We start from the raw sequence: 27769 nt of genomic DNA on the forward strand, positions 1-27769 counted from the left end.
TAATTAAATTTCTTGGATCCACACATAGCTAGATAGAGTAATTAAAATTCCACTTATCAATTTTAACTCAATTAGTAATATAGACTAGAAAAAATCTCAGTTCAATTTCAACTAAATATATTTATTAAAAAAATTATGTCAATAAGAATGTGAATTTTTTTTTTTTAAAATCACATTTTAGAACATCAAATTATATGTTCATTTTTTTTTTCTCTAACAATGTACCATTTGTGTTGATTAAACCTTTCTCTTCTTTTTCTTCTTTTAAAATATTTTGGATTATGCCCTATATACCATACCATAAAAGAGAGAGAGAAAAAAACGAATATATCTTGTCACAATATTATCTTGAAATCAATTATTAATCTAAAATTAGATGTTCATTTTTGTGTATTGAAAAGAATTACTTTTGATCTAGCCATCTAATTTTTTTTTAGATGAATTCAACACCAACCAATTCAAGAATCATGGTTGTATTAATATATTTTGGTCCTATTTGGTAAAGAGCTTTTTGAAAGTAAAATTAGAGGTTTGAACCACTTTAGAGGTTTTAAGTAATCAAACCTCTAATAGTGTTGTTTGCTGATAAGAGGTTTGAAAGAGCTTATTGAATCCAACAAACTAGTTTTGAAAAAGCTCATTTTATGAGTTTTTTCAATTAACTTATTGCTCCATCTCTTTTGAATGACATTTTTACCCCTAATTATTACCCTTTAACCCCAAATAAATGCTTTTATCATATCTTTATTTGTCATTTACCCAAACAGCTACTAGCAATCAGCTAAGTTTTACCAAACAAATTTACACAATCAGCTATTCAAATCAGCTAGTCAAATCAACTAACCAAAAAGGCAATCAGCTAACAGCTAATGTAATCAGCTATCAGCTAACAGCTATTTGCCAAACATGACTATTATTTGATAATAATTATTGGATTTAATTTATCCCATATGAATTTATAAAAAGTATATATATTAGTGTTACCTTTACATGTTAGGTTTTTCTTTAAACCAATTTGATAAAACGATTCTTACAAGAAAATTCTTATTAGATGATTCTTTTAGAAGATTAGTCATATATCAATTAACTCATCTTTCAGTTAAAGTTTAATACATAAAAACATGAGTTTACAAAAAAAAAAAAAAGATGAGAAGATTCACATCTACATAGACTACAAAGACCTCAACAAGGCTTCCCCGAAGGATAAATTTCCTTTGTCGCATATTGATGTTCTGATCAACAATGCAGCAGTAGCTCTGATGTACTTGCTAATGGATGAGTCCCTGGGGTACAGTCGGATATTGATGAAGATTCTAGATAAGATAAAGACCTCGTTCATCATAGGTGATGTAGATTAAAGTCGATTGAAGGTTTTAATCGTAAACCAACAAAGAATACAATCTTCTCAAGCTTAACTTGAAGGTTGATTTAACCCAAAACAAGGTGAAACCTTGGTGCTCCAATGGAGGCTTAAGTTTAATTCATCAAAAGTTACTAAACATTACAAAGAAAGGGAGTTTAAATACTATCCCAAAGAAGAAGAGAAAAGACCAAAAGCCCATGAATAGGGTTTTAGGCTAAACATGTGTCTAGGGATAGAATAGGAAAGGAAAGAGTTCATGGCAATTGAGTAAATAAGAAACCGAGGGCACAACAGTAATTAAGCAACAACAGAAATGGTCCCCTCTTAGTAAGAACTTGGAGGAGAAGTATTGTCCAGGCAGGATACGCCCCGCGTAGGCTAGTGTACGCCCCGCGTCACTTGGGTACTGAGCTTTTGGACATCTTCGAAGGGATTGTACGCGCGGCATTCCTGGAGTCACGCTCCGCGTATTGTAGCTTCTGGTCGTGATGATCCTCCTTGGTGGGCTTTGCGCGTGGCGTTCCCACCGTTGCGCTCTGCGTGCTCGACCTCCTGGGCACTATTCATTCCGAACTCTGTTCTTACGCCCCGCTTACTAGGAGATACGCCCCGCGTGACTTGGGTACTGGACAATTGTTCGGTAAAGGAGTCCTCTACGCCTCGCGCCTTGGTGAGCACGCCTCGCATGCTTAGTTGTGTGGCCTGACTCTCGTTGTTCTCATCTCTTGGTTCCGGGCTCGGACTTAGGGAAGGGATGCCCTCATCATTCTCCCCTTCTTTGAAAGAGTCAGACTCCGCCCCCGACGCCTTGGTTGGTAACGACCCGTCCGGCTTCCATAAGCTCAAATCCTGCATATTAAAAGAAGAAGACATCTTCCCAAGCCAATTGGGAAGGGTTAGTTGGTAGGCATTGGCATTAATCTTCTTGGTGATCCGGTAGGGACCATACTTCCTCGACCTCAGTTTGCTATTAGTAGCGTGCATGAGTCGCTCTTTTCCCAAGTACACCATCACTTCATCCCCCACCTCAAACTGAACATCTCTCCGGTGTTCATCAATCTTGGCCTTAATCTTACTATTTTTCTCCTCAATGCTATGTCGAACTTCTTGGTGCATTTGGTGGTAGTCATTGGCCAAATTTTGAGCCGCTACACTCTTCTTTTCCCCCTTCGGAACTTCGCCCAAATCAAGTGAGTGGTTCAGAGCTTTAGTATACACAATCTCAAAAGGGGACTTCCCGGTGGTCGAACTCACGGCGAAGTTGTAGGTAAATTCGGCTTGAGCGATCACATAATCCCACATCCGGGGCTTATCTCGACATTTGCTTCTCAATAGATTCCCCAATGTCCGGTTTACCGCCTCAGTTTGCCCATCCGTTTGGGGGTGAGCCGTGGTGCTGAATTTCAAAGTGGATCCGAGGATGGCCCAAAGAGTCCGCCAAAAGTGGCTAACGAACTTAGTGTCCCGGTCAGATACTATGGTCCTCGGAACCCCATGTAGCCTCACCACCTCATGGAAGAAAAGCTTGGCAATGGCGATGGCGTCACTAGTCTTACGACACGGAATAAAATGAGCCATTTTAGAGAACCGATCCACCACCACGAATATAGAATCCATACCCCGTTGGGTTCTTGGTAGTCCCAACACAAAATCCATGGAAAGATCCTCCCAGATGGTTTCCGGGATCGGGAGGTGCATCCGTAATCCGGCATTAGTAGCATGCCCCTTCATGGTTTGGCAATTTTCGCATCGCTCCACGATGTACGCCATATCTCTCCTCATCTTAGGCCAGAAATATCGGGAGCTAACCGCCTCAAAGGTCTTATCTCCACCGAAATGACCTCCCAACACTCCTCCATGTAGTTCTCGGATCACTCTTTCTCTTATGGACGTACCCGGGAGACATAATTGGCTACCCCTCATGAGGAACCCGTCCACTAACTAATACTCCCCTCCTTCGGTACCATTCCTACACTTCCCCCACTCACTTCCAAAGTCCGGGTCATCACAGTACTCCCCTTTAAGGTGCTCCAAGTCTACTAACTCCAAGGCCACTGTTTTGATAAGTGCTACCCTTCGGCTCAAAGCATCCGCCACCTTGTTTTGTTGACCCGCTTTGTGGAGAAGCTTATAGAGGAACTTATCCACATATGCGGACCATCTAGCATGCATAGGACTCCGAAGTTGCTTTTGGCTTCCTAGGTACTTGAGGGCTTGATGGTCGGTGTACAACATGAATTCCTTCCCAATGAGGTAGTGCTCCCACGTCTTAAGAGCCTGCACAACCGCATAGAACTCCTTGTCATAGGTGGCCCATTTCTGCCTCGAGTCACACAATTTCTCGCTGAAATAAGCTATGGGCCTCTTCTCTTGCATCAATACTCCTCCAACTCCCACTCCACTAGCATCACACTCTACTTCGAAGAGCTTATCAAAATCCGAAAATGCTAAAACCGGAGCAGTGCTCAGTTTTTCCTTTATCAACGTGAAACTGCTCTCTTGTTCATCTCCCCACTTGAAGCCCCTACCATTCTTCAAACACTCGGTCATAGGAGCCACGATAGCACTGAAATTTCGGATGAAGCGCCTATAGAAAGTAGCCAGCCCATGAAAGCTCCTAATATCCCCAACTGTCTTCGGAGTCGGCCACTCTCGAATAGCTCTAACCTTCTCTTCATCCACTCGAATACCACTCCCACTGACCACATACCCAAGAAACACCAAACTCTCCATCACAAAGTCACACTTCTTAGTGTTGGCAAAGAGTTGGTTCTCCCAGAGCAAGGCTAATACGGTCCTCAAGTGCTCCACATGCTCTTCCAATGTCTTACTATGGATGATAATATCGTCAAAATATACCACCACAAACTTTCCAATCACCGGACGCAATACTTGGTTCATCAACCTCATGAAAGTACTCGGTGCATTGGTCATCCCGAATGGCATCACTAGCCACTCATACAACCCATCACGCATCTTAAACGCCGTCTTCCACTCATCTCCCGCCTTGATCCAAATTTGGTGGTATCCACTCCTCAAATCAATCTTCGAAAAGACCTTGGACCCACCCAATTGGTCAAGCATATCATCAAGTCGGGGAATCGAAAACTTGTACCGTATGGTAATATTGTTGATGGCCCGACTATCCACACACATCCTCCACGACCTATCTTTCTTAGGTGTCAACAAAGCCGGTATCGCACATGGACTCATGCTCTCCCGAATGTAACCCATTCTTATCAACTCATCCACCTTCTCCTTCATCACTTCACTCTCCTTGGGGCTCATCCGGTAGTGAGGGAGACTAGGTAAACTCGCTCCCGGCACTAGGTCAATATGGTGTTGGATGTCCCGAAGGGGTGGTAGCCCATATGGTAACTCTTCCGGAAACACATCATGGAACTTATTCAGCAAATGCCCTACTTCTTCCGGAACTTCTTCCTCTTCGCTACCTACCCTCCCCGACGGTGTACTAGATTTCACCATTACTACATAGACCGTTTGACTTTCCTCACACTCGTTGATAAACGCCTTGTGAGTTGGGCAAACGATCAAAGTAGATCTCTCCTTAGTCTTTGGTTCTCCTACAAGGGGTGTGAGCACATATCGAACCCCGTCCTTCACAAACCGGTAGGTGTTCTTTCTTCCGACAGGTAGAATCCCTATCAAATTGCCACGGGCGTCCCAACAATAGGTGGCAAGCGTCCATCTCCACAATGTCACAATATACTTCATCCCGGTACTCCCCTATCTCAAGAGGTACCCTACACCTTTGAGTGACTTTCAGCTCCCCAACATTCTTGATCCAACCCACACTATACGGACTCGGGTGTGCCTCAATAACCAACCCAAACCTCTTAGCCGTTGTGTCGCTAATGATGTTCTCTTGGCTACCACTGTCAATAATCACACTGCACTTCACCCCTTGAACTAGACATCGGGTTCGGAACAACTGATGCCTTTGGTCCGTTTCCACTCTATTTGAGATCAAGAGTCTTCTCACTACGTGTACGGCTTGCCCCCCCATCATACTCATCATCAACGGGGTCACAACAAACATCCCCTTCATCATCATACTCATAGTCATCTTTATATCTTTCAACCATGTTGGCACTTCGCCTCTTGGGACACTCGATGGAATGGTGACCCGGCTCATTGCATCGGAAACATTTGAAGGGAGCCGGTCTCGCATAGGGATTGTTGCCCTTAGAGGGTTGTGTCACCTTAAAAGGCCTCACATCTCCACTAGGTGCCTTTCCCGCACTCGGTGCCTTGGGATCGCTTGAACTTGCAATTCCCTTGCCCTTATCAATCCCCTTGGGAGCTCCTCTCCCTCCATAAGTGCTCTCAGCCCCGGCTCTCCTATAGCCCTCACGGCCCCTCAAACTCAGCTGTGCCTTGTCCTTCAAGGCTAAATTACGGGCATCTTGCACCCGAATCACCATTTTTGTTCCAATCCGGTCTTGGATGTTGTACCTCAATCCTTCAAGATACCTTGAAGTCTTTTGGCTTTCGGTTTCCGACAAGTTAGCCCTTGCCGAAAGCCGCAAGAACTCCGAGGTGTACTCGTGCACACTCCTAGCACCTTGAGAACAATTTCGATAGGAACTGTAAATGTACTATTCATAGTCGGGTGGTAGAAACCTCTCCCGCAACATCGACTTCATTATAAGCTAAGATCTAATCGGTTCCCTTCCTCCTCTTCTTCTCCATTCCTTCATATTATCCCACCAAACCGAAGCTCCTCCTTTCAACCGGTAAGCAACTAAACGGACTTTTCGATCCTCCGGTATTCCCGCATAATCAAAGAACTATTCCACCTATAGCAACCAATCGAGGAAACCAACAAAGAATACAATCTTCTCAAGCTTAACTTGAAGGTTGATTTAACCCAAAACAAGGTGAAACCTTGGTGCTCCAATGGAGGCTTAAGTTTAATTCATCAAAAGTTACTAAACATTACAAAGAAAGGGAGTTTAAATACTATCCCAAAGAAGAAGAGAAAAGACCAAAAGCCCATGAATAGGGTTTTAGGCTAAACATGTGTCTAGGGATAGAATAGGAAAGGAAAGAGTTCATGGCAATTGAGTAAATAAGAAACCGAGGGCACAACAGTAATTAAGCAACAATAGAAATGGTCCCCTCTTAGTAAGAACTTGGAGGAGAAGTATTGTCCAGGCAGGATATGCCCCGTGTAAGCTAGTGTACGCCCCGCGTCACTTGGGTACTGAGCTTTTGGACATCTTCGAAGGGTTTGTATGCGCGGCGTTCCTGGAGTCACGCTCCGCGTATTGTAGCTTCTGGTCGTGATGATCCTCCTTGGTGGGCTTTGCGCGTGGCGTTCCCACCGTTGCGCTCCGCGTGCTCGACCTCCTGGGCACTCTTCACTCCGGACTCTGTTCTTACGCCCCGCTTACTAGGAGATATGCCCCGCGTGACTTGGGTACTGGACAATTGTTCGGTAAAGGAGTCATCTACGCCTCGTGCCTTGGTGAGCATGCCTCGCGTGCTTAGTTGTGTGGCCTGACTCTCGTTGTTCTCATCTCTTGGTTCCGGGCTCGGACTTAGGGAAGGGATGCCCTCATCAATAGGATGGAGGACTTATTGCTATCAAGTATGCCATTCGACTTGAAGAATGCAGGAGCCAATTATTATAGGATCACAACAACTTTACTTCACGATATGATCCAAAAAAGGTTGAGGTCAATGTCAACTACATGTTAGTGAAGTTAGATACTTGGAAAGGGCATCATGCGGTGTTAAAGAAGTTCCTAAAATTGAGAAGTACAATTGCCATTTGAACTAAAGAAGTGCATCTTTGGGATTACATCAAGCAAGCTATTGGGGCACATCGTCCGTATTAAATAACTTATCGTAATATCTTGAATCTGTATTAGACACTACGACATGAAGCAACAAGAGTAGATTGAGTACTATAAATACTCTCTTATGTAAAACCAAATGTGCAATCTGATTTCCGCCTCCTTGATAAAAGCTATTCTCCTTCTACCCATGGACTAGCCAACATAACGTTGGTGAACCACGCAAAATCTGTATTTCATTTTTCGTTTATTTATCTTTCGCTCAATCCGCACAACATAACTCAATCTTTTAAAAAGGATTATCAAGCTTGAGTCTCTAATTTTATTTATAAACACCAAAAGATTGCATACAAGTTCCATAATAAGGTATTGATCACTTACAATCCTCCTCATCCAAATCACTTGTACTCATAAAAAACTTACACAAGATGATATAAAAGAGCATGCTCAATGCACTAAAAAAGGCTAAGAGCCAATAGTATTTGTCAAGACGGGCTTTGCTCATATCATCAATGAACCAACTCTCTCCTCCTCTTGAACTACTAAAAACTTCAACTAGAGATATCAGTAAAGCACTCAAGAAACTCCCAACTCCAAATACACTTGTATACAATGCAATTCCCATAGTCTTCATTCTTACAGGAACTTCACTGTAAAAAAACTCTTGCATACCAACAACTGTAAAAACATCTGAAAGCCCTAGCAGAATATACTGAGGCAGCAGCCACAATATGCTCAATGGTACCGTTTCGACATGAGGCGTTTTTCGGTTGATCTCGAGCCGTTTCTGTTCAACCAATGCAGAAATTATCATAGCTACTATGGATAGGAGCATTCCTATCCCAATTCTTTGCATCACATTGATTCCATTTTTGTTCCCTGTGATTATCCTTACAATTGGTATGAAAATTGAATCATATAAAGGCATGAGGAGGATTATAGAAAGTGTAATTGCACTTTGTAATGTTGCTGGGGGAATCATGAAGCTGCTACCGATGTTTCTCCGCATCGTTACGCCTTGTTTCGTAAAGAAAGTAGCAGGCTGCTGGAATATTACAGAAAACATAAGTAGCATTGTCCATATAGGAACAAGCCGTACTACTACTTTAACATTTTCTAGATGATGCATATCTACATTATTCATACTCTGGACATTGTCTACATGATGATGATTCTCATAACAAAGTGGTTTCGCTTCAAGCCTGTAAAAACGAAACAATATATCATCAGTAATAGCACCAAAGTGTTGGAGATAATTATTGTTAATTATCTCTTTACCTATCCTGAAATACTAACAGATAAATAACTCTAAACAAGCCTAATAGTTATCTGATAGGTAAAGAGATAATTAACAATAATTATCTCCAATAGAAAGAACTCCAACTCCAACTCGAACACTTACTCTATCTCAGAAACAGGAGATTTGTCATTTCTTAAGGTGATTATTCTTGAAGCGGAGTCCTTAATTATGCGAAATACATCCCTTAATTCGATTTTGGGGTCATAATTTTTGCTGCTACAACACCAGAAGAGTGAAATTGAGAAAAGCATTGCTAAAGTTGGGATAGAAAAACCAAGAACCCAGCCAAATGTATCTTGGATATAGGACATTACAATAACACCTAATAGGCTTCCAGCACAAACAGAAAAATACCACCATTGAAAGAAGAAACTCTTTGAACTAGTGTTCAAATTTTTTTCATTGGTTGAGCAGGGGAGTTCGTGTTCTGTGTGAATTTGATCTGCTCCCAAGGCTTGTAGAGAAGGGTTATATATTCCTTGCCCTAATGAAATCAGGCAGAGAGATGAAAACAGGAATGTTGAGCTTAGAATGTTATTGGCTGGATACCATGCCCATGTCAATGCTGTCCAACTCAACGCCAATAGTCCCTGAATCAGCACCAAAAGCAGACATTTTAGATTTAGAACAAAAGTAAATCCTAAAACCTAATTTATAAACCCTAAATCATAATTTGCAAACCCTAAACTCTAAAATATGTGACATGTCTCATCAAATTATTAATTCAGCGTACCACGTCATCTATATGTCCGGCGTATACCAAAATTTCTTAGTAAAACATATTTGAATAATCCATCAAATTATTACTATATATATATATATATATATATATATATATATATGAAGAAGACGGCTCCATTATTATTTTTAATAATAAATATAAAAATTCAAATAATTATTGACTTAATAAAATAAAAAACTAAATAAAGATAAAGCATTTGGGATAATTTATAGAAAATGAATCAAATAGCACCTATTATTGTTAAGGTAATGGTTTATAGTTTACAAACGTAGATATTCCGTCAAAAAATATTATCGTAATTTAACCTAAAAGTGAGTGATTTAGAGCAATAAAAAAAGGACAGTATGTACTATTGTCGATTTTTAATTCCATTTTTTCTTATAAAATTCTTTTGATTACTATTGAATTCGGGTATGAGATAATAATTATTTACATGTATATTTTTTAACAATTGAGATCTCAATATTTATATATTGTAGTTGACATAAGTGTCGGATTAGCCTCCCCCCTGAAAACGATGAGGCTCTAGTCGACTCTCCCTTGCTATGGTATTATGGCAAGGGCATGTATGAGTTAATTGCACTAATGGTTACTGAAGTGTGGAGTCAGTAAAAAAAAACCTCATTTTGTTTCATATAAACTCATTAAACTTTGCTTTTTTATTTCAATAAAGTCATTCCAACAGATTTGTAAAAATCACATGGTAACCACATTTTAAAGAACACCAGCACTAATAACACGAAGTCATATGGCAACCACGTCTATGCAATGTTACAACTAAACATTTGAATCAAGTAAATAACAAATATAATTATTATTTTTATTATCACGTGGCTTCCATGTATTACATAAAAGTCAAATGTCAATGTTACATCACTATTTAGCCGATTCTTTATATCTGAAATTGTCCGAATAATTTTATTGAAATAAAACAAAAATTGAGTAACTTTATCAAAACAAACTTTCAAACTTCAGTAACCATCTGCATATTAACTTTGCATATTTGGATTGTGGTGAATAAATTATAAGTTAGGGAATGAAGTCATATTAATTAGTAACAAACAATATCCATAAAAGATAAAATGTTGAAATAGAGTGACTGACCATAAGATAGAGGAAAGAAGAGGCCATAATAGTTGGATACTTATTATCTCCACAAGAATCAGCAATGGAAGCAACAAAAAGTGGTAAAATGAAAGTAAAACCACACCAAGTATTAGCAGTCTTTGCTGCTGCTGAATTGCTCATTTTAACTACTTCTGTAAGGTATGTTACCATATTAGATGCAACCCCTTTGAATGCAAATCTTTCTATACCTGCTAACACTGTTCATTACAACAAAAACAACATTGTTAATCATATCATTAAACTAACCAAAAACAAATTTAATAAATCTAGTAGTAATTAAAGTACCCATCAGAAGAACACATGAATTGTTGATTCTATTTATTCTTTCAGACACTGCAGCCATCTTGAATGAAGAGAGCTCAGCAGAATATAGAAGCTAGAGAGGGAGAGAGAGCGTTAATGAGCTACAGATCAAGAGATGAAGAGTCATATTAATTATCTTCCAATTAAAATATATTACAATTGATTAATTAATCATTTTAATTCTACTTTCTTCTTTCTTATTTTGGATAAGAGCCAAATTTAACCCTAACATATGAAAGTATAAATTTAATCCTAATGTTTCCAAGTAGTTTCGTATATTTTTTTTTCTAACTACATTAATAACACAGTAAATATTTTAGACAGTTTGATGAAGAAATTTATGATTAAGCAAATTTAAATTTTAACATTGTAACAAATTTTTTATAATTTTATTAGTAATACACTAAAGATCTTAGACATAATTGATATTTGGAAGGTCCGAAGTGATAGTTAAATACCAATAAAACCAGTTTTTTCCAATTTTTGATAACATGTGTCCAAAATTAAACTTGCTTAGAAACATTAAGATTAAATTTACAGTATTTTATACTTTAACGCTAAATCTTCATTTCTTCTAAAACGCTGGATTCTTTATCCATTTTTGTTAAAAGTACATTTCAAAACAAGTTTGTCGATAAGTTGAAACAATTTCGTAGATTTTTCTATTGGTTTTTTTTTTTGTAGCTACATTAATAACACAGTAAATATTTTACATAATTTGATAAAAAAAATTGTGATTAAATATGGATAAAGCCAATTTTTTCTGCTTTTCAATAATGTACAATAAAACGTTAAATTTATACTATTTCATATATTAAAACTAAATGTGTTCTTAGATTCTTTATTATTATTATTTTTGTTAAAACAACATTTAATTTCATGTGGTTTATTGTTGTTATATGAATAATGAGACAATGACTCAAGCACTATGCTGACACAATTAAAAAATGGAATTCTAACAGAAACGAGAAATGATAAACATAAATCCACTACTTCCGAAAAGGAGAGTAAAATGTCGACATCAGAGCAGAGCTTTTTTAGATCAATTGGCTTTGATAGGTCCATTACTTGTTTCAAGGGACACTTGTCGATTTATCAGATCAGATGAGGGTTTTTACTCTGTTTTGACTAACACATCACATCATGAGATTCTCCGAATGTACTTTCCAATTATAAAAAGATTATCTTAATACTTCTTTTCATTCAATATCACATAATCTGCTAAAATGTGTTGACGTACATCACCACCTTGTACTTCATAATTAACACAATTTAATACAAACGGTAAGTCTTACCCATAAAATAGGAGTTGTTTTAATTTAATATTTTAATTCAAATGAGTTTTCCTATTAAATAAAATGATTGTGAACTTACTAAATTAGTAAACGGTCTGAAACGAGAAAAACATCGAGAAGATAAGATGATTATATGAAAATGCAACAAGGGAAACAAAAGAAGAAAAAGGAAGAAGAACAAATGTCATCTAAATGAGAAAGATATTATAAAAAGTTAGAGGAAATTACATGAAAAGTTATATTTTAATTTTTATTTACATTTATTAAAATCATTTTTTATATATTTTATTATTATATGATTTTAAATCTTAAAATATCAAAATATTATAACTTTATTTTTGGTTTTGTCAAATTTCCAGTTACTCACTTATATGGAAAAAAAAAGTTTTAAAAAACCCGACATATTTGACATTTAAACAAAAACGTTTAAAAGTTTACGACTTATAAATAATTTGTCAATCCTGATTAAAAAGTTATCCGTTTCTCAAGCCCATAAAACCAAAGGAGATCAACTTTGAAGTTTTTTTTTTTTGATAGAATAACTTTGAAGTTAATTTCTCACGTTACATGCACAAAGATTATTTTTGACCATAAAGAGATTTGTAAAGTTTACATACATAGTAGTATTGAGCCAGATCAATAAACCCTATAAATTGTATCATATAAATATCTTATTTCAAATCACCATTAAAAAAACACATTAAAAACATCCAACAGAACAATATTCAAATTATAAAGAACCGATAAGTTGAGAATTAACTGAAAAGTATTCGGTTCTCGATGAAAGGTTTCTGTAAATTCGATGCACGGTCATTCATAAAAACCTTTGGCTACAAGTTATGCTTTAAATTTGATTGGTTCTTACATTACATACATATATAATTATACAAGTAACCAAGTATTTGTAACAGACATTATATATATATATATATTGGTAGGGAGGACATTATATACTCGGTACAAAAGGTTTATTTGTAATGCGTGTATACTACACGCGTTACAAATCGTCCAGTAAACTTAAATTTAATTAAACTGTTTGTAACGGTATTCCGTTACAAATACAAAAATTTGTAAGCAGAATTGGTCATTTTCATTAACTGAGTCTAAGATACAAAAGAAGTAAGTTCAAGCCCAGAGGGCAAGAATTGACATAGCAGTAGAGCCAAGACATAAAACAAGAAAAGATAGCTTCTTCAACCAAGAAGCAGAAGACATTAACTTGTTATGAAAAAAATCAACAGCTATAAGATCAACAAGACCCATGTATATCAGTATCCCTGAAGATAGGGATCCCAATAATCCTTCCATAATCAACGCTTTGGGGTTACTATCGTCGTATCCGGATAACGAAAATATGATCATCCCTAACATTATCCCCATTGGAGTTGTCACTGAAAACATAAAAACCATGTATGCCACTGTGCTGAAGCTAAAGCCTGCCTGTAAATAACCACAAAATGTGCATTAGAATAAGTAATCTCAACTAAAGTCTTTTATTAGTCTCCCTATAAATTTATTAGCGGCCAAGTTTTTTTACCCATACAAGGTTAATTTTACTTCTAAAATTATTGGGGCAGCTTAATTTTACTTTTATTATAAAAAATAGATAAATTTTTCCCCATAGTAGAAACCCTAGTAATTTTACTCTAATCTATGGTATTTTGTCGCTAATGAAATTTTGATATGTATTTACCTAGAAATGGATAAATTAAACTAGGTAATAAAGTTTCTACCAGAGGCAAAAATGGACTATTCTGTGAGGGTAAAATTAAATTTCTCTAATAAGATTTGGGTAAATTTGACTCTTATCCCTACAATTAGTTAGTAGGATAAGAATTTAGTTATCATTTATCATTTATAGAATCCATCTTTTTGTTAAAAAATAGAAAATCAGATGTATTTATGGAACTTCCATAATAGAGCTAGGAAGCAATATTATTAACAGAAAAGGGGCCTTGAGATGTACTTACTTGCAACAATGCATCTCCACTTAACTTGCTATTTGAAATTTGATACAACTTTGAAAATAGACAAACGAAATATATATATATATTGATAGATATAGGTGTTAATGAGTTTTGATAGTTTGTAAATTATTCGAATTTAGCTGGTTCGAGTTTTCAATCAATTTGAACACTAACAAGTCTGAGCTTGAACTTCCTTAAATTCAGCCTGAAAGCTCGTCAACGTACTCGATTATTTTTTAATTACTATATACTATATTTTATTATATTTTTATTATATATATTTTTTTTTAAAACTATATATATATATTCATTAATTATTATTAGTTTTTTTTATTACAATTCACAACTTACACGTCAAATAAGATTTAATCAAGAAAAATGACAAAAAAAAAAAAAAAATTGGCTTTTGAAACTTTAACTAGAATATTATGTTTTAATAAATAACAATATACATTATAAAGTTTAATATATATTTCATTATTTAAAAAAAAAAATTGATGAATTTATATTTCTAATAAAAAGCATTAAATAATAAAAATAATAACCTGAGCAATGCAACCGCCAAGGCCCATCCCTTCAAAGATCTGATGAAAAGCAAGAGCAGCAACAAGAGGTCTAATGGTGCACTGATTCTGAGACATTCCCATCGTTACTCCGATTATCACCGAATGAAATATTATTCCGATCTCCAATACTTGCGACACCAATTTCTGTTTTACCTTCATCAAATGCTCCTCTTCTCCTCCCTCCTTCACCGCCATTTCCTCCTGCATCTCCACCTGACTATATTTCACACTCTCTTTTTCAATTCCGCCGCCGTGGCTATGCTCCACGTGAGCGCTCGCCGTTATATCAACAAACAGAGCAAGCAAAGCTCCGATTAAGGTAACCAATCCAGCGAAAGGGAAGTCCTTCCATGGATGCATCGACGCCACGTGACAATCGGCGAGAGAGTCGTAGGCGTCCGGGAGTACGTGGACTAAAGAGGTGGATAGAATTACTCCGGCGGCGAAGCATTTGATTAGAAGAATCGCCTTCTCGTATAGAGGTTTTCCGTGGAAATAGCGAGCGAGAATCACAGGAGAGGAAATACCGATTATGCTTGTGAAGAAGATAATGAAGAGTGAGATTAGTTTCAGATGAGCTGCGGCGTTACTGTCACGGCAGCTGGCGGCCCGAGCAGCGTCGACGACGCAAGATGTTGCCGGAGCCATGGAAAATGAAATGACAAAGATGGGAGAAGAAGAAGACTGTCTTTTAGGTATTACCAGAGTTTGACTTGTGAGTTCCGTACGATGAAGTCCTTTTTCTCATAAAATAAAGAGAAATTTTAGACATCATTTAATTTTGAAAGCTTGCATTAAAATGATAAAGATAAATTTTACTCCCTTCTATTACAAAATAATTATCAAATTTAATTAAATTTTTTATTTCATATTATTTGTGAGCTTTAGTTTTTAATACAACTTTTTTATTATTTTATTATTTTTTTTTGATGAAAATGCATATACATTCATTAGATACGAAAACAGCAAGTACAACAAGAAACGAGAAAGGTAAAAACCTTACAAAATCCATAATGGGATGAAAATGACTATGATGATTCGTGAAACCAACTGAGCTGAATCATAAGTACGGGCCCATCCCAAACTTAAGCCCACGGTTCAAGATTAAATGGGCTCCTAATAAGGGAAAGGGCTAACCATCCCGAAATCCCAACAAGGCACTAAACCACCCACTCAGAGAAACAGGACCACGTTTGTGACTACGTGGAGGACGTGGCACAGAAAGAGTAACCGCCCTTGGCGGTTACCTAGAAAGGCTTATAAAAGAAATAAGAAAGCCAAGGGAGGGGTAAGTTCGCATTTTTCCTCAATACGATTATCAATCTACTAGAATTCCACATAAAACTGAGTTGATCGTCGGAGAGTTTTCCCGGAGATCCTGTCTCCGGTTTTGTTTTGCAGGTAACTACGACGAGGAAGATCAAATCAAATCCGGCAAGTTATCATTGGTGCGGTGAACGTGGACCTTTTTTACCAACATCTGGTTAAAGGTACACCAAGAACATGTCAGAGCCATCACGAACAACCGGAGTTACAACCAGATCAACTAGTATGAACTCAAGAGGTCCACGGACTGTGAGTTCGCAGCCTGCGAGTACACAGCCTGTGATACCCAGCTCGACGAATCCTTCAGGACAGTTGAGTCCATTATTGGAGGTCCAAGTGCAAACTGAGATGGAGATGTCGAATAGTGAGTTTGTGCAAATGGCAGGACAGGTCTTGGCTACGAATATGAGCCAAACGGCTGGAGATCGAATGATTAGTTTATTAACTGCAATCGCAGATCACAATACCGATGTAGCGGCTGCCCCACAAGAACCCGTTGTCACTTCGACACAACCACCGACTATTCCTGCCGTATCTACGCTTCCGCAGTCATCTCGAGAGACGAATCGGGTGGGTCAGAGTAGTCGCATGACACCACATAGCCATCCAGGCAACTACTCGCACCAAGATCCTAATATGACGGTCCATCCGACCTGGCAAACATCCCAACCGATGTCAGGAATGCAAGGAATTTTTCCGCTACAACAAACGGAGCCCTTTGTCCACAGACATTCAGAGTTGATGACATCTGGAGCGAATGTGTCTGGGCGAGAGCACACTTGGAATTTTGATCCTATAACTGGACATCGGTTAGACCCACAACGAGAACAAGTGTCGACACAGTATGGCAGGTGGATATCACCCAGAATTCACCAGCAGCGGATGGAAGAAGTTCGGCGGGAACCCAATACTGAATTGGAAGATCAACTGCGAAGCATGATGGACCGATTGGGGTACACCCCTAGGGCGAGAGCAGTGGTGCAGAGTGATTCGCCTTTTGCCCCATCGTTGCGGGAATTTATTCCAGATCACAGAATAAAAGCACCGGCGATACCTAAATACTATGGGGATCCAAATTCTGACCCTGAGGCGCATGTCAGGAACTATAGAGAGTTAATGGATGTTGCAGGAGCAAGCAAAAGCATAATTTGTCGATTGTTCTCGACCACTTTGGGTGGAGCAGCATCCGATTGGTTCCGATCTCTACCAACCGAATCCATTCACAACTGGACTCAGTACAGTCGTGATTTCTGTGCAAAGTTCGTGGGCTGTAAAGCGGCAGATGTGACGGATAGGCAGCTGAAAGAGATCAAACAGAGAAATTATAATTCCCTAAGGGAATTTGTTGTAGCATTCAATGATATTCTGGTGCGGTTGCAGAACCCAGATATCGTGAGCATTCGCAACATAATGGCGGATGGAACCACAGATTGGAGCATGCGGGAGGAAATCATCCGCAACAAGCCACGCACAGTGGCCGAACTCATGAAGATAGCAAAGGAATTCATGGAAGTGGATGATGTTAACAGGGAACATAGAGCTCAGACCCGACGAGAAAGAGATGCGGCTAGATCCACTTCGGACAATCGGCGCCATCAAAATCAAACCCAATCTAAGGGTAATTTTGTTCGGAAAGGCGATCGCTCCTTTCAAGGGGGGGGATATCAAACACCATTGAACACGACTCGCCATGAGGTGTTACTTTGGATTGAAAAAAAACCCCTAAAGAAGGATGTGCAGTTTCCTGAGGCGAAAGGTCGAACCAGTTTGGGGAGATATCCTAACAAATACTGCAGGTTCCATAGATTGAACGGCCATGACACGAATGATTGCTACGAATTGAAGAGGGAGATTGAAAAGCTGATTGAGAGAGGAAAACTGAGTCAATTCGTTAGAAAAGAAACGATTGATGAAAAAGCAACACTCCCACGTGAGATAGAAGCAAGACCAGAAAAAAAGCAGAAAAAATGAGTGATTAACGTAATAGCAGGCGGGATCTATGAGCCTCCAACGAAAAGGGCTCGCCGTGAACAGCGAAAAAGCAACACGAGTAGGGGGGATGCCCTCAATTATTCATTTGCGCGAATCACGAAGCCGCATGCGGATGCGTTGGTGATTATGGTGGCCATTGAAGGATGGGACGTCAAGCGGGTCCTTATTGATACAGGCAGTTCTTGCAATGTTATTACTCGAACTGCATTCAACCAGTTGGGAATTAACGACGAGCGAGTAGAACATACGTTCATGGATGTAACTGGTTTTGGAGGTCAATCATCTCAAACAAGTGGACAGGTGGTGTTGGAGACAGAAATGGGCGATAAGAATCTAAAATGGAGAGGTGATCTAGAATTCGCAATTGTTGATCTCCCATTGGCCTATAATATAATTCTGGGGCGTCCGTTCCTGTCGGAAATGGAGTCGCTCATTTCAATGAAGCATTTGACATTGCATTTGCCAACACACCAAGGGCGAGTCATTGTTGAGGGTGATCAACTTATATCTCAACAAGCTTATACATTGTCACTTAAAACAAAGCCAGATGAAGAAGATAAAGTTGATGAGAAGTTACCGGCTGAAGCGTTAGGAGAAACAGAACTATTCGCCATTTCAAATGACAAGAAAGTAAGGATAGCGGCAGGACTTCCAGAGGAAATGAAGAAAGCCATTACCGAGGTGTTGATCCAATGCGAGTCGGCATTCGCCGCTCCAGATGAAGTGCTGAAGGGGATAAGTCCAGAAATAGCAACACATCGTTTGAATGTGGACAAAAGTGCAACCCCAGTGCGACAGAAAAAGAGATGACATGCTCCAGAGCGGCAGAAGGCGATTGAAAAAGCAGTGGCGGATTTGCTAAAATCAGATGCAATTCGAGAAGTCACTTATCCGGAATGGCTAGCCAATGTGGTGCTAGTCAAAAAGCCGATGGAACGTACAGAATGTGCGTAGACTTCAAAGATTTGAATAAAGCTTGTCCGAAGGATATGTATCCGCTACCTAACATTGATATAGTGGTAGATGGGACTGCGGGATTTGAAGCTTTATCATTCACCGAAAGAGTGGTAATCTACAGCGACTCTAAACTCATGATAAATCAGATCACAAAAAATTATCTGATGAAACAGGAAGATCTGGTTAAATACCATCAGGTTGTCGGTAGATTGACGCAGGAGTTAACACATAAAGGAATCGTCTGGGAGATGGTGCATGTTCCAAGGGGCCGGAACACAAAGGCTGATGAGTTGGCGAAAGCGGCAGCCAGTGGGGACCCATGGAATCAGAAAGCATGTAATCTGGAAATAAGGTCATCACCAGCATTTGAAGCCGATCAGATTATGGTCGTTGATGAGCTAGAAGATGATGAAGATTGGCGGAAACCCATTCGTCAATATCTGGAATATGGGGATTTGCCGGTTGATAAAAGTGTGGCCAGAAAGCTAATTGGGCAGTCATCAAGATACTCAATTCGGGATGGGAATTTATACAGGAAGTCATATACATGTCCATGGTTGAAATGTATTAGCCACAATGAAGGAGATTACGTACTGAGAGAACTCCATGAAGGAATTTGTGGTGCGCATGAAGCATCCGCGGCGTTGGCAAGAAAAGTCAAGTTGATGGGATATTATTGGCCAAAGGTGGTAGAAGATTCCCAGAAAATGGTAGCGGAATGTCACAGCTGTCAAATTCATGCTAATGAAAAGCATGTCCCAGGAGCCGAACAAGTAACTATAATGACGGCGTGGCCATTCGTAACATGGGGGATTGATATAGTGGGGCCATTCCCAGAAGCAACAAGGAAGAGGAAGTACTTGGTAGTCACAGTTGACCACTTCAGCAAATGGGTAGAAGCAGAGGCAGTAACCACTCAAACACCTGAGCGAATGATCGAGTTCTTACGAGAGAACATTATCATGCGGTTTGGAATCCCACAAACGCTTATAACCGACAATGGTACCCAGTTCAACTGTGTCAAATTCAAAGCATATTGCGAAAGCATGGGGATCAAGAATCATTTTTCCTCCGTAAATCATCCCCAATCGAATGGTATGACAGAGGTTACCAACAGGGCCATGATTCAGGGAATCAAGAAGCGACTAGGGGATAAGAAAACAGGTTGGGCGGATGAGATACCTCATATGTTATGGGCATACAGAACTTCTGTAAAGGCAGCAACAGGCGAAACACCTTTCTCGCTGGTTTATGGAGCCGAAGCAGTCCTACCTGTCGAAATCAATTCGCCTACAGATCGGGTAATTTATTACCGCGACACCCAAAATCCTATCAACATTAGAGATGCATTGGATTCTGTTGAAGAACGAAGAGAAAAAGCTTACATGCGAATGGCAGTATATCGCAATAAAATCAAGAAGTATCATGACAGAAGGGTGCGAAAGGTGATAATCAATGAGAGCGACTTGGTTGTGAAAAAAGCAGATAAAATACAGTCCAGAGAAGGCAAAGGCAAATTAGGCATCAACTGGATCGGACCTTACAGGGTATCCAAGAAGTTGGGACCATCAACTTTTGAAATAGAAGAAATGAGCGGCAAAAAGCTCCCGCGCACCTGGAATCTAGAGAATCTACGCCAATATAAACAGGCCAAGTAGTTCAGGGAAATGACGAGTACTCTTTTTCCTTTTATGAGTTTTTTCCCACTGGGTTTTCTGATAAAAGGTTTTAATGAGGCTTGGATCCCACACAGTTTATGTATCCATGTAATGAAAAGTCTTTTTTCTTCAATAGCAAAATAAAGACATTACAACAGTTACAATTATTCAATATGTTACAGTTGAATGCAGGTCCTTTTGAAACTGATAAACTTAAACACATAAATGTGTTGTCTACAACAGAAAGGCGGATGCAATTATGCATCATTCGCAAAACCCTATGGTTAATCTTAAACACATAAATGTGTTGCCTACAAAAGAAAGGCGGATGCATGATTACGCATCATTCGCAAAACCTTATGGTTAATCTTATTATGATTATTTGAAAGAAAAATTATAAGGCATAAAATTAAGCGAATAAACGGGTACTCAAAAATTGTAAAAAGGGTCTGGCCACCCTAATAAAAACAAAACTAACTACGAAAAATTACAAGTATGAAGTCGGCAAAAGGCAAGGGTCGCATACGAAAATAACCGGCATTAAGGCAACGAAGAATAAAACAGCAATTGCACATATATGAAAAGCGGCAGGTGAAGAAAGAAAAGTCGCTCGATTAATATATATACTGGCAGTTTGTTACATACAACAGTTCAGATATAAATAAAATTATACTACAGTTTCTTCTCCTTCGCCTCTATTGCCCCCTTCGCCTTCAGCGGCTCCTTCATCTTCTCCAGTGGGGTGATCTGCTTCAAGCGAATCCCTAACAATCAGATCAGTAACCGCATCAGAGCGAGGTACCTCTTGTTCAACGTGAGAAACATCTTGTGGTGCCCCTTCTTCTACATTCTGATTTGGGATCTCACGGCTAATTGGAGAGTCATGAAAACTCTGCCAATCTAGGAGAAGTACCTCATCCATATCGGCATCCTCGGCCTCCAACTTGTCCCATTTTTCAGCTAAATCCTTTTCAGGAATGGGAACCTTGGGGCGATTAAGTACGCGATCTGGATGTCTATGCTCATAAGCTGCATGAATCCGCTCTCTATACCAATAGATGCGAGCACCATCTTCAGCTGTGATCTCCTCGGCCCTCCTCTTTTGCATCTCCAAAGCTTCCTTGGACGAATTCAGATCATCAATGGCCTTCTGAAGCTCATCGGACTTAGCTTGGAGGGATTTGAGAGCTTCCTCCTTCTCGCTGATGGCCTTCTGACAAGCACCTTCAAGGATCTTTACTTTGCCTTGGATATCATCAAAAAGCGACTTCTGAGTCGCCAATTCAGTGCCAAGGCTTTCCAGCTCTCTAGCTCGTTCAGCATCCCTGCAGAGGGCACCCTCCGCGAAATTGATAATCTGCATATAGGACGATACGTGAATAAAAAGAGCGAATGGAGACATGCATTTGAGGGATGGAACATGAGTAGAAAGCAATATACCTCTATAACACGCTTCTCAATCCCCTCCATGGCAGTTGGAAGCGGCACTTGTTCGCGCACGCGAGAAGCAGATGGGAGTCGCCCAAGGACATTGCATATGGAAGAAACAATGTCCTTACAGGAAAAGCTCACGGCTTTACCAAAGGTCCTAGTCCACCACCCGCTAATATCAGGAATTGGCTGCGAATACGTAAGGAGAGGGATCAGGAGAACAGCAAATAACCGATAAAGGAAAATAAACAACACAAAAAGAGTGAGTAAATCATGATACCTCGTGAAATGGAGTACTGCCCTTTTCTTTGGATGGGGTGGATATGGGTGTACCACCAACAGTCAAGGATACGGAGGTATTTTTTTTCCTGGGGCGAGAAGACTCCGTATCCGCATTACTCTTCCGCTTCCTATTTAAGGGAAGATCCTCAGAAGCAGAAGCAGGGCCTTGTGAAACGGAAGCAATTGTGGGGGAAGCCGCCTCAACAGAGGGAGTCGCCCCCACAAGAGAATTCGCCCCTGCAACAGAAGTTGTTCCCGCCGATCGCCTCTTCCTCCTCGCCAAGGCTTTCGCTTCCCGATCTGCAGCGAGTTGGGATAAAGGGTCACCCCTGCAAAGGGTTAAGAGAAATCATCAACTAGGAAATAAGCTAATAATACCTTGTACGAAAACGCGATAAGGGATATAAACAACGCGATCTTCCTCGCGGTAGGCAATCGCTACTCGGCTCCTTAGCATATGGAATGTCTGATCATATGTCCATACAAAATGAGGAGTACTCTTCAAGAATTTTACAATAGCGGACTATTCCTTGCTTGGATAACCAAAGTTCAAACTCTTTACATTAGGTCGGCCCCAGCAACGAAGAAAGTTCGGATTCCCTTCATGGAACTTGATGAAGAAATAAGACATGTCCCACTCGCGGATTTTGTTCGATTTCTCATCAAAGCCGTAGTAACCGCTCTGTCGGATGAAAGTAAAATACTCCCCCAAACTTTTGAAATGATGAAGCTTGGAGAAAATCTTGAGCGAAAAGGGAACCTCCAGACAATCTGCCAAAAACTTGTCCAGAGTCAAGTCGGCCCATCCATTGGGGTGCAGTTGCCCGGGTGCGATTCCATAACCTCCAAGGATGGAAGCAATCTCATCTGCCAGCGGATACGTGAAACCGCAGATAATTTGAGCGACAAAAATGGTAAAATACCCCTTCGGGAAGTCCCCGGGTCCTCTATTTTCCCCGAGAATGCTTGTTTCCAGGCCTTGAAGCCAAGGATACTGCTCCCGTAAGTCGTCAATTGTCTCGCGGCAAACTAGGCTTCCTGACCTATCCTTCTTCGGTAATAAACGGGGAGTGGGGACAGGTGGTGGAATCAACTTCTTGGGGTCGAAACCTAGGCCCTCATCAGTCGTATTCGCCAGATGGAGAAAATCGACAGGATGAGAATCAGACCTAGGAGAGCTAGTTGAAGCTTCATCAACCATCTCATCAACCTCGTGAGACACCTCGCGATCGTAATTTTCGTCGAAGGGTGCGAAATCAAGTTCAGGGTTCGACATATCGGTGAAGGAAACGAACAGAAAGAAAAGAAAAAATGGTTGAACGAGTTACGAGTTACAGAAAGGGAAACTTACATGTGAGAAAGAATGCAGAGAAGAACGAACGCAAAAGGGTTGATGCCGGAGAGGAAATGACAGAAAACGAACGAACTACTTTCGAATTTTGAATACCCAGATGAAGATGGAGAGTTGTCTAAGACATATGAAAAGACCCTAAAGGGCTCTTGCTAAACTAGAAGGGAGGCATGTGATGATTCGTGAAACCAACTGAGCTGAATCATAAGTACGGGCCCATCCCAAACTTAAGCCCACGGTTCAAGATTAAATGGGCTCCTAATAAGGGAAAGGGCTAACCATCCCGAAATCCCAACAAGGCACTAAACCACCCACTCAGAGAAACGGGACCACGTTTGTGACTACGTGGAGGACGTGGCACAGAAAGAGTAACCGCCCTCGGCGGTTACCTAGAAAGGCTTATAAAAGAAATAAGAAAGCCAAGGGAGGGGTAAGTTCGCATTTTTCCTCAATACGATTATCAATCTACTAGAATTCCACATAAAACTGACTTGATCGTCGGAGAGTTTTCCCGGAGATCCTGTCTCCGATTTTGTTTTGCAGGTAACTACGACGAGGAAGATCAAATCAAATCCGACAAGTTATCAGACTACAAAGAGCATAAAAAGCCATAAAAGGTACAAAACCAACAAAAAAACAAAAAAACATATACTTCATTGAAACCCAAATCTGCAGAAAAGCAACTGCAATCGAATCTTCATTATTTAGGCCATTCCGAACATTCGGATCTGAGTCCTTTCGTTTGTTGCATCCACGTAGATATATTGATTCACATATAAAATAAATCGTTTCCGCTCTTGCTAAATCCAAAAAATGTATAAACAGTCGAATAATGGAGAACAGATACAATTCAAACGGATAAAGAGATCCAATAAAATATATAAACACTGACCGAAAAAAATACAATAAAAAATTTATAATAAACCTAACCCGTTGAGAGGAGGAAGAATGAACTTCCTTCTTCCTCCTTAATGAGTTTAATATTAATTGCAGTTTTTGTCCTTTTAAATTTTTAATGTATGAAGAGTGGTTTGGTAAAATTTGATACAAAAAATTATTAATAAAAATAGATAAATGATATTTTAATTTATATTTTATAAATTTAATGTAAATTAATTAATTTTCTTAATATATATGTGATTTGGTTAAATGTGATAATTTTTTTTTTAAGAAAAATTTGCGCACAATGTGCTTACATTAAATTAAATGATTAAAAAAATTTAGATTTTTTTTAATCAGAAAAATTTAGATCTTATTAACTAATAAAAAAATTAAGAGATAAAATATTAAAATAGTTTAAATGTTTTTGAAAAAAAAAATTATAATTAAGTTCCAATGTACAAAATAACAGCATTTGAATATCAATAAAAAAATATAGGCTTAATAGGTATCCAGCCCTTTAAATTTGTAATTTTTTTTCACTTGGCCCCTCAACTTAGGGGACAACTTCTCAACCCCCTTAACTCTCCAAAAACATTACATACAACCCCTTAAACTTGTAACTTTTTTTCACCTGGCCCCCTCAACTTAGGGGACAACCTCTTAACCCCCTTAACTCTCCAAAAATATCACATACAACCCCTTACACCCCTATATCCGGTCAAAATATTGACCCGTGTAGAAAACGCGTTTGACTGTTGACCACACTAATACCACATGTCATTTTTTTTCTTAAATTTTTCCATGTAAATCCAGTAAATTACCCCATAATTTGGGCATCCGTAGAGTCTTCTTCCTTGATTTGTAGGTTTCCACGAAACCTTAAATACAACATATTCACCACAAAAACATGATTCATGAGTACCCACCATGAAATCGGTTTCAAGAACAACACAAGCCCTAACCTAATTGACAAAAAAAAAGGAATTATCTCAGAAGAAGAAGAAGAAGAAGAAGAAGAAGAAGAAGAAGGTAGAGGAGGAATAAAGGAGATGAAGGAGATGATACTTACTGTCGAACTTGAATCGAAGACCGATCGGAGACAGAAAAGAGGTGAATCGAAGGAATCGGAAAAGAGGAAGGAAGGATTTCTGAGGAGAAGAACGTTAGGGATTTAAGGAGAAAGAGGATTTTTTTACCGTTTAAGTTTCTAAAGCCAATTTTCACGCACTTTCTAATGAGTGCAATCCCAACTTATTCCATGTCAGAGCCACATAGGTGTTAAGGGGCTATATGTGATGTTTTTAGAGAGTTGAAGGGGTTGAGAGGTTGTCCCCTAAGTTGAGGGGGTCAGGTGAAAAAATGTTGCAAGTTTAAGGGGTTGTATGTGATGTTTTTGGAGAGTTAAGGGGGTTGAGAGGTTGTCCCCTAAGTTGAGGAGGCCAGGTGAAAAAAAGTTACAAATTTAGGGGGCTGGATACCTATTAACCAAAAATATATATATAATGATAGGTGTGATTTAACTAAACTTGTATGTTTGAGGTGTCAATTAATACATGTCTATAATTACACCATTTCATTAACATTGAGATTAAAATAATATTATTTTATATGTTACGGCTCAATGGCTCAATTGGCACATTCTATATATAAAAAAAAGATTATTTTAGTATTTTATTCCAAAAATTAAATATGCAATATTAACTTTTTTTAATGTTTTAAAGCTTAAATCAGCCCAAAACTTACACCCTAAGATGCAAGTAGATCCAGATCTCCATGCTTCAAAAATAGTCAATTATGTCTCCAATTTATCCTCAAATCATCAATTGTATATCTCCTATCAACAATATTCATTTTCATTTTTACTAGTACTCCCTTTAAAAAGTATCTATCGTTTAAGGTTTTGAATTGGCTTAAAACATTATTTGGCCCCTGACCTATTTAAAATTATGTTATTTGGCCCCTAATCTATTATTTGGTCACATTTGGCCATTGACCTATCCCATTTGGTGAAATTTCATCCAATTTGTATGAATACTTAACGGAATCGTTATCTCATTATTAAGTAACGATATTTTGACACTTAAACTTGAAACGTGATATTTCTTAAAGTTTTTTTTCCACATTATGTAGAAATAATTAATTAGATTAAAAAAAAAACAAATCCTAAACTAAAAGCTATTAAGTTCAAGTGTCAAAATATTGTTATTTATCAATGAGATAATGATTCGATTAAGTTTGAATCCAAATTGGGTGAAATTTCACTAATTTGGAATAGATTAGGAGCCAAATATAACCAAATAATAAGTCAGAGGCTAAATAATAAAATTTTGGATAGATCAGGGTTCAAATAATGCTTTAAGCCTTTTTAATTTAAAGTAGACCTGTTGAAAAGTCCGCCGGTCCGTCTAACCTATCCAAGCCCACCATTTATTGGTTGGATTTATACATGTATATTTTATGTTTGACCGGTCCGATCTAGATCCATTCAAGCCCGCACATGAAATGAGTTGGTTTGGGATTTGCCAAAAAATTTCAAGTCCGGCCCAATCCGGCCCGATAGGGTAATTAATTTATTAGTCCCTATATTTTGACAAAACACACTGTTTAGTCTCTGTATTTTCAAAAACACACGGTAAGATCCCTAACCTTTTTTTCGATGAACTGTTTAGTCTCTAACATTTTTCTCGGTGAACTGTTTAGTTCCTATCGTTAGACTCTCATTAAGATTCTGTTAGTCAATTTGAATTAGCAGAAACATCTTTCGTCATCACTGAAGCAGTTGGCAGTAAACATGAGTTGAGAATATGCAGAAAATTAAACTCACCATTAAGAGTAAGAAGATTTCCACCTTCAATTCTAACAGGAAGAGTAAGCGAGAGAGGTTTCAGTCGATTTCTACCTTCAATTCAAACAGGAAGATTGAGCATGAGTGATTCGATTATGGGTTAGGGATTCAATCCTTTCTCCATTTTTTTTGTGAGCGCAAGTTGTGAAAGAAAGACATAGAGATGTGAGTTGCTTTTGACTGATAAATAGTAAAGAGTAATGTAGTCATTTCCGAATTCATAAACGGTAAAAAATCTAACAAAAAGACGGAAGGACTAAACAGTTCACTGAGAAAAAGTTTAGGGACCTTATAATGTGTTTTTGAAAATACAGGGACTAAACAGTATGTTTTGTTAAAATATAGAGACTAATAAATTAATTAGTCTATTATATATTATGTTTTTATCATTATTTTGTTGAAAAAGTAATTAATATTTGATATATTAAAGTTTGTTATAGAGTATAACTCAATAAAATATAATGCATTATCATACACCATGTACAACATATGCATTTTTTTTGGATTACAAAATAGAATCTTACATACTATGAATATTTCATAAAACATTATAAAAAAT

General features: G+C 38.6%; 2 protein-coding genes across 2 annotated transcripts; both read right to left on the minus strand.

Annotated features, from left to right (window-relative positions):
- Positions 1–7558: 7558 nt before the first annotated feature.
- LOC136236030 (protein NRT1/ PTR FAMILY 5.8-like) lies at positions 7559–10698 on the minus strand. Its single transcript, XM_066026150.1, has 4 exons — positions 10641–10698; positions 10332–10552; positions 8588–9075; positions 7559–8387 (listed from the first exon to the last, which is right to left on the minus strand). The coding sequence occupies exons 1-4, from the start codon at positions 10696–10698 to the stop codon at positions 7559–7561; spliced, it is 1596 nt and encodes a 531-aa protein (XP_065882222.1).
- A 2380-nt stretch (positions 10699–13078) lies between these two features.
- Positions 13079–15134, minus strand: LOC136234715 (zinc transporter 6, chloroplastic-like). The gene is made up of 2 exons (XM_066024188.1): positions 14466–15134; positions 13079–13393 (listed from the first exon to the last, which is right to left on the minus strand). Exons 1-2 carry the CDS (start codon positions 15132–15134, stop codon positions 13079–13081), a joined length of 984 nt encoding a protein of 327 aa, XP_065880260.1.
- Positions 15135–27769: the final 12635 nt, after the last annotated feature.

The sequence above is a fragment of the Euphorbia lathyris genome, chromosome 7, assembly GCF_963576675.1.
Source record: "Euphorbia lathyris chromosome 7, ddEupLath1.1, whole genome shotgun sequence".
NCBI lineage: Eukaryota > Viridiplantae > Streptophyta > Magnoliopsida > Malpighiales > Euphorbiaceae > Euphorbia > Euphorbia lathyris.

What these genes read in the sequence shown, in the direction of transcription:
- LOC136236030 (XM_066026150.1), bottom strand. Translation starts at nt 10,698, where the DNA reads ATGGCTGCAGTGTCTGAAAGAATAAATAGAATCAACAATTCATGTGTT. An exon ending in TTCATGTGTTCTTCTGATGG is followed by an intron (nt 10,553 to 10,640) that starts GTACTTTAATTA and finishes TGTAATGAACAG; the next exon opens with TGTTAGCAGGTATAGAAAGA. An exon ending in TCTCCTGTTTCTGAGATAGA is followed by an intron (nt 8,388 to 8,587) that starts GTAAGTGTTCGA and finishes TCGTTTTTACAG; the next exon opens with GCTTGAAGCGAAACCACTTT.
- LOC136234715 (XM_066024188.1), bottom strand. Translation starts at nt 15,134, where the DNA reads ATGGCTCCGGCAACATCTTGCGTCGTCGACGCTGCTCGGGCCGCCAGC. An exon ending in TTGGCGGTTGCATTGCTCAG is followed by an intron (nt 13,394 to 14,465) that starts GTTATTATTTTT and finishes GGTTATTTACAG; the next exon opens with GCAGGCTTTAGCTTCAGCAC.